Source organism: Anoplopoma fimbria, chromosome 6 (assembly GCF_027596085.1).
Source record: "Anoplopoma fimbria isolate UVic2021 breed Golden Eagle Sablefish chromosome 6, Afim_UVic_2022, whole genome shotgun sequence".
Classification (NCBI taxonomy): domain Eukaryota; kingdom Metazoa; phylum Chordata; class Actinopteri; order Perciformes; family Anoplopomatidae; genus Anoplopoma; species Anoplopoma fimbria.
Genome location: NC_072454.1, coordinates 4703455 through 4715634, shown reverse-complemented (window position 1 = coordinate 4715634; position 12180 = coordinate 4703455). Strand labels below are relative to the sequence as shown.

The following is a 12180-nucleotide window of genomic DNA, read 5'->3' as shown; positions in this document are numbered from 1 at the left end:
TAGTCTACTTCAGCACCTGCTCCATCACTTATTGATTCCTCTCTTCCTAGCCAGCTCACCTGTATGGAAACATGTCAGCCGTAAACACATTCTGAATGTATAGGATCGCCAGTACGTACAAAAAGGTCACACCGATACCTTTATATTTCTGCTGCTGCCGCCTTTACTGTGAAATATTAATCTCATTGTTGCTGTATATAAGTGACCTGCAGGGCAGAACTGGAGGTTGGGAGTGGAAATAAATAGAAGATGCCACCTCACGTCTCCACAGATGGAGTGCAAACATGCTTAGCCTCTCTCGCACTGAATGATTTATTCACATATAGAGAGTGTGTGTTTGTGCATACAGTGGGTGCGTCCAAACAAGGATGTGGGAGGGAGGCTGAAGAACTGCTTGACCTTGGCCACATATTTATGATTGGCCTCCCACCAAGCATGCTGCCTGCATAAATAACATGAAAGTCTGACCGTAGGTGATAAACTGAACTTTTGAACTCCAAAGTTCTTTGTTTGTGTGTGTTTGAGCTGATGCATATGTCTGTGCGTTTACACTTTCAGATCAGCTTTGCAGACAGGGCAAGATGAAGTCATCCCAAATTAGAATTTTTAATTAGTTATTTTTGTTTTGATTTTTCTCTCTCTTCAATCTAAACATCTTTCAGAACATCTGTTTCCATCACCTGCTGTTCAGTGTCACTTCAGCAACCATACAAACATTTTTGTGAATGATTTTTTTCTGGCACAAATAAAAATTGCTCTCTGAATCTGAGGAATTAACCCTGGTGGGTTTGGGGTTATCTCTGCTTAAGACTCGAAAGAAAATGGGAGCGTGAAGTTTCAAAGACGTAGGCATTTATTCGTCAGGAAGGGTCTAATGGCGTGATGCTAGAGGCTGCATTATGGGAAATGTTTTTTAGGGCTTGACCCACAAATTCAAATTACATTTATAAGACATCTCTGTATCTTCTGCTGCAATGTTTAACCTTTTTATTCTGCCAACTTTTATGGATCTGCAAAAATAAATTGCTGGCGTACTCTTTAAAGGAGTTATCAGTTTCTCAGTGAGGTTAGATGTTATTATACAGTATATAGGAAAATGCAACAGACAATATACAATAAAGAGAGTGAATGTCAGCACAAAATGCATAGCAAGAAAGAGCTATGTTTACAGTCTACACCTTTATCAGGTATTTGTTTGTATCTTAGTAGAGTAAAAGCGGAGGCAGGGTCACATTAGTCTTCAGTATCGGTCCTGAGTTTACACAAACGCATAAAAGAATCTGTATCAGGAGAGAAAACATCCAACAACATCCTGCATCCATATCTCCTCCCTCCTCATATCTCTTGTTTATATTCCCTCTTCCCTGTCTCTATCGCTTTGTCCATCCGTCTCTCTGCCTTCCCTCCGACCAACCTCAGTGTGCACCCATAGGACGGCCCCCAGCTCCCACTAATGATATAATTATAGCCAATAAGCCAAAGTGATGAGTCAGGCTGATTAGCAGCATCAAAACAACGCCGGGCCCTGAACATAACTTATACATAGATGGAGGGACAGAAATAGGGCCACAGTGGAGGGAGGAAAAAGATGTACTGACAACACACTAAAAGACTCTGTGACATCGGTTATTTCGGGGATTATGTATGACATACTGCATTTATGATTGCTTATGCAATATCTGTGTGGGCATCAGTAGCTCAAAGGCTACAGCGGTGAGCTTGTGCTGAGAGATCCCTGGTTTGAATTCCCAGCCAGGCTTGAAAATCTTGATGTGGTCGTGAATTAGTAACGCTCTCCCTCGCTCACTGCTGTCAGGATTGCCCTTGAGCAAGGCGCAGTGGCTGCAGTTGTGTAGCCCCGTAGCTAGAAACAGCAGTAAAGAACTTTATCTTTTTTCTACTGAAGTGGCCATTCAAACCCAGCCGCAGTAAAAAATTTGTCTCAATCACCTCGATGTAAAAACCCCAACACCTTGTGTCATCGTCGCGCTCCTCCAAGGTCTGAGCCTCGCTAAATAAAACTTGATTGATCGCCTATTAATGTAACTGAAGGCAACTATGATTTACTTGTTCGAAGCAAACAAGACAGCTTCTATTTTTCTCCACTAATGGCGTCCGTCCGCGCCATAACTCTTCTTGTCTTCATGTATTCAAGCTCCATTACATGTGGCATCCATTTCAAAAAGCGACTGGCGTCTATTGGACTATTACTTGATGCTGTGGAGCTGATAAAATGAACTGAGAGGCTGAGCGGTAACTAAGAACAGCAGGTGTTGCTGGAGAATTGGAAATAGGTGTTTGCGTCTTGTAAATAGCTCTGAGTTGTTATTTTATTTCAATTTGGTTTATTTATCATAAAAGTAATTACACTTCTACAGAAAAGAATCTCCAAGGCAGATACAAAAAAAAGGCTCCAGAGAGCTGTTGAGACCGCAACTGACTGTTTGATGATTTGAAATGGCTGTTTGGGTGCTGTAAACAACGATGTTAGAAATTAGAAGTGGGTAAGAACAAGTCTCAAAACACGTGTTTAATACTGTGTTATGGTGAGATTTCTGCATTAAATTAATTAATTAACTCCATCTCCGTGAATATTGACTGCGGTCTCTCAACAGATGTGCTGTACACACATTTATTCACACTCACACAGATTTTTCTTCCTTCCTGTCATTCTCTTCCTCTATGTGTCCTACACACACACACACACACACACACACACACACACACACACACACACACACACACACGCTGACAGATATGAACGTGATCTATGACTTTATCGTGCAAACAGTGTGTTGTTCTAACATTTATGTGACGCCTTCCTCTGTTTTGTTTCCCTACAGAGAGCAAAGAGGTGTACAAGAGACAGGTGCTGTCAATCACATCCATCGCTATGGCGATCAGCCTCCTGGGAACCCTGTGCATGGCCCTCTACTGCCGCAACAAGTGAGAGGACAAACACACAAAAACATACCCACAGATATACTCTTTTTTTTTAACTGTTTATATGTATATTATGTCAAATTAACAGTTATACATGCAGTTTGTACTTATCTCTAGGATACAGTTGAACAATAGTTCCAATTTCATACAATCAAAGTGCATTAGTTGGCCATATTGATGACTTTGTGCTCATCATGTGGTAACATTTCAGAAAGAAATCTGACAATAATATCAGTTTTAAACAAACTCCAGACAAATACAGTACAATATTTCATCCAAATGTCTTACTGAAGCTGTGTGCACACATTTTCCTGTGCAGTAAGAAATGACTGCTAACATTTCAAGTGTTGGTTACTTGTCACAGAGACCACTGGTTTGAGTAATGGCTAAATTTGGGTTTAGGTTAAGATAAGGAGAAACACAAATTAATATGCAAACAACAATGACCCAGCAACTACACCATGCACTCACAAAGTTCACGGACTTAATATTTTTTACGTTTTTGCCAAACTCATAAATGGATTCCATTTTTTTTACCAGCCATGAACAAATGTCACACATTGGATTTTCTCATGAATATGTTGGAAGATAATTTAGCTCCAGTGACATGTCATTTCATGCCAACCCCCGGTTTTCTTGCTTTCATTTGAACTGAAAGTTGCTCCAATGATTTTCAAACTTTTAAACTTGCTTAGACAACAACATTTATGGGGAAATCTGCCCATAAGTCCTAAAGTAAACATAATGTTGGAGTGTTTGGTAATAAGCCCAGTTGGGTGTGGGCAGACGAAATGCCCAAGGAGACATTTTGTTAATTTAGTGAAGGACGATGGAACATGTTGAGGCATCAAACATCTTGAACCAAATCCCAGACCGGGCATTTGCAACAATTTGTAAATCTCATTATGCGCACACACATATTCATAGCCCATTATAACCCAAAGGTCATCTTCTCTCCCTCCCTCTCTCTCTCTCTCTCTCTCTCTCTCTCTGTCCTTTCTGTCCTTCTCCCTCTATCTGCATATTTGTGAAGTGCATGCCTTGTGTGTGCACAGTAATTGGCATATGAATGGCTACAAGAACTTTGCATAGCTATTTTCTCAACAGGATGGGTCAAACATCCGGTGTGTAGCAGTCTGTCATCAGGATGTGTGGACCGAGGCCGTGATAGATGGCACTGTAATGCCATAGGCTTCCCTCTGTAATATAATGATGTGAGTGAGTGAGCAGCCTGGCAACAAGATAATCGGATAAAGGCATGATGGACAGGCACTTTCAATGAATCCGTAATTGAGTCAGGAAACTAGCTTGTTCAATGGAGAAGATGCATACAGATTGGGAGGAAGTGTTCATGCAAATCTGAGCGACCTGAATAAAGAGAGAGTCAGAGGTTTTTTCTCACACTGAGCCAGACAATGCTATTGTCATTGATCTTTAATGGTGCACTGTTTAATGCCTGGCCACACTCCAAATAAATAGGAAGCAGCGTTTCACCTTCAAACAATCTGAATTTACAGTCATCAGTTATAAAAAAAAAAGGCTAAATACTGAAAATTTAACCAAACTGCTAAAACTCAAAGAACTGGTCAAAATAACACTCCCATCTGGTAATTGTCACATGTGGAGTCGGCTGATGGTTAACGTTAGCAATCATTGTGTTTACTGTATGGTAAGTTTTAAGAATTTGATTATGACTTTCCTCCAGGGTGGCAGAGATGATTAAAAGACTATGATTAGCATCCAGCTAACTCCGTGACTTGCATGACTTCAGCTGTGATTCCTTGTGTGTTCCGCGTCTGCTTCATAACAAGTAGCGTGCACTGGGGCCCATAATTGCAAACCTACGCCACTGGAGTTGAACTGTATTAACAGATTTTTTTGTGTTTCTATTGAGTGATCTTAAATTCTCCCATGTGGCCAGACAAGCACGTCAATATTTAAGGATTCAACCAAACCAAAACATTTGTCCTACACCAACGATTTTTTAATTCTGGCTTGTGCAATAACTGCCTGTCAAATACAGGTTCGTTAAAGTAATATTGTTGTTATTGGCAAATAAGTTATGAGTATGGAATATTGGTAGGAAACACTGAAAGTGAGGAAACCATCATGGTTGCAATTCAGAAAAACATGAACATGAACATGTGGTCTGTGATGGGAAGTGACAGTCTCCTGCATGAAAGTTGGGGTTACTACATAGTAAACAGTGAAAACCTGTGCAGCAAAAGTATGATTCTATCTTAAAGGGCAAACCTTTCTGGGTTTTTTTTAATGCTGAAGCATCATATAAACTATCAGATTGTGTTAAGCCTTTTGAAAAGATAATGAGAAGGCTGTTTGTTAACAATGCATCACATCGCTGTCCAAAGTCGTGATAAAAATGTTAATGTTAACAAGCTTCGGCAAATAGTGTCATAATGATGAAGATCATGTAATGTACGCTGATCAGAAACACAATCAAGAGGAGTTTCTTTCAGATGAATGGGAGAAACCAGATTTCGACCCTTTAGACCTCTTTTCATCAGTAAAGTCTGCTTCAATGCAAGATGAGGTCCAAACTAATTAGTTTTCCAGTCAATGACTTCAGTCCTTAGGTGTCTTTGCAAATATAACAAAGGATTCTCAACCAGTTCAAAATAATCACATTTGAGGAATGAACAGTCTAGACTTATAACATCTTTACAGAATTTATTAAATGGAGTCGATTTTTTAATACCACTTAGGGATAAAAGAAAGAGAGGTATAGATAGAAAGCTCATTTGTTTGGTCAATAGCTCACTTTCTTTTTATCCTTGGTCCCCAAGGGCACGAGACTGGTAGAATGCAATTCTCCTTGGCCTCTGACTCATTTTTAAATAGTATATCAGTGGCTGAGTCTGTAAATTGGGTGAAAATCCTGCAGAGTTTCCGGGGTGACATTTCAAGGTCACCCCGGAAAGGAATAATGGATATAATGGATAATTAGAAAAGTATAATTAAGGCCCATAATCGTATACTTAGTTGTGGAAAGTGCAGTACGTTTAAAACAAGGTTAAATGCTTTATTCTGTTTTATATTTATCCTTCGTGCTTCTTTTTTATGCTGTAACTACTGTGTTTGAGGTTTCTGGAAACTCTCAAAATGACTAATGGAGTCAGCTGACCTGAGAGAGGTGACCCTCAAATGGTTTCATCTATGGCTGCAATGAAGAACAAAGTTTGTTGTCCAAGAGGAAACTTCAGCTGTTGAGTTATAGAGTAGATAAAGAGCCTGATTAGGATCACTGTCTATATGTTCACTAATTGTCATGGTGAGATCAAACTGGCCAAATAATCTGGGGACCCATTGGCTTCGGTCTGATGACAGATAAGCCTCTTGGGGCAAGAGGCTATAGAGTAGGCCGATATTTTCGGGCCAAGACTTCCTTTTCCGTGTGCTGCTCATTGTTCACAGTCCAATTAGCAACTTTGAGTTGGGGTTGAGAGACGACATTTACCATCAGATTTTTTTCACAGGTAGCTAGTTAACAAGCTATTTTTAAACCGATGGAAAGCTTAATCATCTTCAGCGGGTAGCCGTTGGGTTCTCACTGACGAGGTTCTTGAAGCGGTGGCTCCATCCATGGAGGTAGGCAGTCAGTGAGCAAATTGCCATTTGCTGAAGAGAGAAAGGATACAGGCATTGGTGTGTGCTGCCTTATATACAGTGGGGTGAACGCGTATTCGGTTTGGCAGGTCCTGATTGGCAGGCTTCTCAAAATATAAGTGTACAAATGCACGCTCGTGATTGGAGGAGAGTATTACACACACCAGTAGTTTACAGTACAGTACAGTTGTTTGAACAATTAGAACTGGTTTATTAGTTGCAGGTAGGATTCCAGAACATAATTATGACACTCAGGAACTCAAAATATGTTTTACTAGAAGTATTTTGGGAAGCCTTAGAAGGGTGCATGTAGCCTCCTAACTGAATGCAACTAAGGGTACTTCACCTTGGTGTACTTGTACCAGATGCTTTATCCTCATACTGAAAGCCAGCTGACCTACATGACTCACAGTAGTTGGGCTCACAATGAAAAAAAAAAAACTCTCCTAAAATAAATTCATTCTTTCTTTTTTTCTTTCTCTTTAGGAGGCGCAGAGAGAAGCTCCAGGCCCATCTGAAGGAGAGTCGCAGTCTGAAAAACTACACCGCTAATTCCCATAACGCCCTGGACTCCAAGATGAGGGTCCCTAACACCAACCTGCAAATGCATGAGGTGACCACTGCTGGTTTAACTTTCGCCATCTTGACTTTCTTTCACATTGTTGCTGCCCTGTGGTGAAGGACACATACATGTAAATACACCTTAAAAATGTATTAGTGTGTGTGTCAGTCAGGATGATCCCATTCTTTTTATGAAATTATGTTTAGAGGACAGCCTAACTGATTTGAACGTGTTGTGGTTAAGAATCGGTAAGACTACAAAAAAGAGCGGGACTTGATATTTGTCATTAAACCATCTTCAATTGCTTCTAGCAGCGTAGAGATACAGCAGCACCAAGAAAACCAACCTCTAAAGTAATCTTCTTCGACATCGAATACCAATAGATGCCACAAAGTTCGAATGTTTTGTTGCTTAGATTTGTGCTTTAGGCAGCAAAAATTAAAAAAGTAACCCAAATCAGGCATATACAGTTCACATATTACACCTCAGAGAGTTAGCTGCTTTTGAATCTCCTTGTATTCCCGTCTCCACCCGGCCACTTGCATCAAGCTCACAGGTCTTCGAGTGAGCAATCGCTGAGTGGTTTGGGAGCACGGTGCTGGCCAGCGAGCATCTTCCCAGCGTTCTTTGTCATTGCATCCCTCCCAGATCTGCATTTCAGTTTAACGGCATGAAAAACATTACATTAATTTGAGTGCCAGTCAAATCCACATCTTCCCTTACCTTGGGGGAGTGTATATGTGTGCATTTGTGCACCACTGGGCATGAATTAGCTATAACCATTTCTAACATGTTTATCATATACAGTTAGTTACTTATGTAATTTACACAGGTTTGACATGAAGCTTCATGGAATAAATTGCATGTTTCCTCCAAGGGCATGATTTAAATTTACAATGAAGCAAAGCCGATGTACTGTACACACCAGGGACTCTCCATCCATCATAGGCACATTAACATACACAAGGTGGATGAATCACTGTGTGGGAGAAGCACATTTGTATCCTGTATTTGAGACCCAGTTTGCATGAAGTAAAGATAATTACAATTCACGCTGGCAGTTCATGATACAGCTGACAAGTCAGTCCTTGGCCCTAATATGCATGATTTGACCTCATTGGTCCCATCAGTTTAAAAGCAAAAACTAGACTGTCGTCTGAAGAAAAACATCTGCATTGGTTATTTAACAAAACATGTGACTATATCAAAATGTGGTGGGAAGTTAGATGAGGAGGTCAGGGTGACACCAAGAACCATGGTTCCCTTTCCATCTCAATACCAACACTATTTTCTTAAAACCATGACGGCAATCTCTTATCTTATCCAGACTTTAACATAATCATTTTAGTGTTTCAACTTTTCTAGACCTTAAATGGGAAATTATGCAAAGCTAACTAGTAATAGCCTTATATTTACCATTCCCATAAAGCGAAACTGTTATCAGTTAAGTTTGAGGGAATGTATTTACACCAGGGTAACGCATTTGTCTTTGACGAATCAGAAATATGTTAAGTCAAAGTCTGCATTAGTCTGCTCAGCAAGGAGGTCAAGTTGGAATATTGGGTCAAACACAGGACTTTCGCCCAGGAGACTGGTCTTATGGGTCCTGTCTGAAACCAATGGTAACATACTTATTTTAAGCTAGATCATGAATTTTTACTAAACCTAACCCTAGTTTTGTTGCCCAAAGCGCCTGGCAAAAGTGCCACAAGTGGTTAAAACACATTGACGTTGAAATAAACTTTTGAAAAAATGTTGATATGAAACTTGTTTTTGGTAAATGTAGAGATTCAACATATCTGTGGTTTACAGAAACGTACAATGCCTACATTTTAGCCCAGATACTGGGTTGACTACACAGACATTGGAATGGTATCCATATTCTTATCTCAGTATTTCCTATCTAAAGCAAATTATAGTAAAGCATGTTTCCACAAATGTCAAACTAGTCTTTTATAGATAGAGATATCCGGAAAAATGTAGTTATTTTTGTAAATGTTGTTTTAGTAAACAAAATAAGTACTTTTTTAACATTTATCAAGCCTATTTTCTCATATTTATAATACTGTTTTAAAGAAATATATGTTTAAAGTAACACACCTTAAAATCTTCCACAATCAGACTTGTTGTTTCAGTTGGCGTGATCCAATCACAAGTTGGTCCCTAGTTGTCTTCTATCGTAATTTTTAAATGATATATTTTCACATACTAATGTGTTAGCCGTCACCAGATGCATCAGATGAAGTGAAGGCAATAAGGTGACATTATACTGCATAAAATGTGTCAATCCCTAACTTGAATCAACAGGTCAGGGAAGTTAAATTGTTGAATGGAGCAGAGCTGCACAGGCCCTGTCGACTTTAATCTAGAGCATATAGACTTTAAAACACAAGGGCGTTCTTGCCTGGGGATCTAGAGTTTCAGTTCACAAAGGGTTCAGATAAGATTTAGCTTGGAGACAGAGCTAACCAAAGCTTGAAGTAAATCTTTAAAAGTTGTGAAGACGGTGTGTCAGGTGTGCCACCTCATATTACCCTCAAGCTGAGCGCCCTGCCAAGGACAAACAAAGCGGCTTCCCGGACTTCCATGAAGATCAAAGGGAATGGCAGCAATCCAACCTTCCGCATGGATTTAGATCTTCTAAAGTGCAGCCATTAGAAGTTAATCATATTACGTTTCAGTTTCAACCTAAGTGTACCAGTAATTGAGAATAAGTAAGAGATCCTCTTCAAGTAAATGCAAATAGATTTATGTATATTTATGATACTGGCAAATGACACATACGAAACCTGATCAGCTATTGATAAGAAGGATGTCTTTTTTTTATGTGCAACCAATCACACCGATGCTCTTCTTACTCATTATTATTCTACCTTCATTTGTTGACACTCAACCACTGAATATCAATTTGATATCTTTCACATTTTTCCGAAATCGTTTGTTCTACTTTTCTCATTATGCACATCAATGGGAGGAATGTTCAAACCTACTGCTCTTCTTTCAGCTCGGAGTTCCGTTCCAACTTTAAATGGGTCACTGCATTTTATCACTAAACTTCAGCTTTGCAATATCTTTTTCGCACTTTCTGGAGAAATCAAAGTTAAGGTTTTGTGCTTCTTTTTAAGTTTCAGAAACTTTATAATGGATGGGAATCTTGCCAGCTAGAGTCTGCCTCCTTCCAAGCCTCCTTTAACTCAGGACGTAACATATTGCCCTTTATTGATTAAAGCCCACAATAAGTATTCACTGCATTTATAACTGAGATTATTAAATACATATTTGTTATAGCTTCACTTCCCTTTGTTTAAACATTGTTTACACCTATTACATTAAAAACATTCAGCTTCTCCTGTTGCAACTCACAATGCTTAAAATGAGTTGATTGAAAGTTTATCTTTTGTTTGCTATAGGTGAATGTCATTATCTTTTCAGAACCAAACTATTCACAGCCGTTCACAGTCAGCAGTTGATTAGACTTTTTCTCAGACTGTGTCACCTGGACGACACAGTATCTCTGTGGTAGCACTGCTGCATCACAGAGAGAAGGCTCAACCTCTACTATGCACACTGACCACCTTCTGACACATCAACTTTCACCAAAACACTTCAAGATTTTTGTAAAAATAATTCCTTATCCAAATTGCAGCATTAAAAGAGCTGCAGACAATATTTTATCACTTGTTTTCTCATCCAGCAATGGAGACTACATAATAAGCAGCAGTATCATTATGGCTCAACCCTGTCTACTTCAATATAAGATTCCCAACTAACAGCATTCTCAATTACATTCACAGTGAAACATATTTTTCACAGATTTTAACATGTGAATAAAATTGTAAATTGAAAAGGAACAATAAAAAAATTGCAAGAAAACCACTTGGTTTGGTAAAAACATGATTTTTCTTAAAATAAGTACTTGATAATTAATATCAACGTTGATTTTTGGTTTCAACAGCGGTCATATTTGTGATGCGTCAAGAACAAATGTAATGCGGGAAAGAATATGTTTCCCTTGAAATGTAATTGACAATGTTGTTTTGTTGTTTTGTAACATCATTTTTTGGAGACCAGAACCAGAAGTTGCATCCTTGCATCCTTGCATCCTTGCTAAAGCAGGGAAGCTGTTTGATGTTCACTGTTTGTTTTCAAGACTAGTTTTTCAGCTAGCCGATTAGCAAAATGCTAGCATGATAGCCAGCAGAAGCCTGTGTTGAATCAGTAATATTTTGACAGAATAGCAATCACATTAGCACGTTAGCACTGCAAGCTAACTTTCCAAGGTTCAGCTTGATAGCTTGGTGTCTACGGGGTCGATACGTGTTCTGTTTAGGTAACCTGGTCTCACAGGAAGGCGTATAAATAGGATGACATTTGAAGGACATTCTTTGTGTCATGAATACTCATTCTAGGCTTTTGGCATGCCGTTTAATGCTAAGGTTTTACTGTAAAGCTGAGATGAGACTGGGTGGTTTAAGAGACATATTTGTACCGTTGACACATGTCTCATAAGTGTCTAAAACAAAATGCCTCATTGCACAGCAGTGTATGCTTAGGGTTAAATAGAAGTGAAAGGAGCAACACAGCTAATGACAAAAGCAGTCCTTCGGCTCTTATTTTGCTAATTGCTGTATTAGCACTGACTAATGAAGTACTGATTATTGTTTACCAACTCTACAGAATGTACAGCTGAGAAAAACAAAGCTGATCTTTAATGTTAAAATATTGCATTTACGCCTTTGGGAACTTGGATGGGTTAACTGTATTCTCGGAGCATGCACTCGTACATGTTTGTCACACATAGCAACAAATAATTCACTCTCTGCTAAATTTCTGTTTAATGTCTCTGCCACAATTCAATCAAAATGTTACTTTAAAAGGGATTTTATATATTAATTGATATATTTATTTAAACATCCAGTTTAATATAGATCATAGCTAATGTAGCTCATGACAAAGACAGCAGAACTATCCTGTTAGGGGACTGTTATACAAAATGAGCTCTTCTGATTAGCACCGCAGGGCCCTTTTTGTTGCAAGTATTTGATTAAGCA

General features: G+C 39.1%; 1 protein-coding gene across 1 annotated transcript in view; it reads left to right on the top strand.

Annotated features, from left to right (window-relative positions):
• The window catches only part of LOC129092670 (pro-neuregulin-3, membrane-bound isoform), a 349566-nt gene that overhangs the window by 324146 nt on the left and 13240 nt on the right, over positions 1–12180 (top strand). Inside the window, 2 exon segments of the mRNA XM_054600685.1 lie at positions 2844–2946; positions 7054–7180. Of these exon segments, the coding sequence (XP_054456660.1) occupies positions 2844–2946; positions 7054–7180 (230 nt within the window).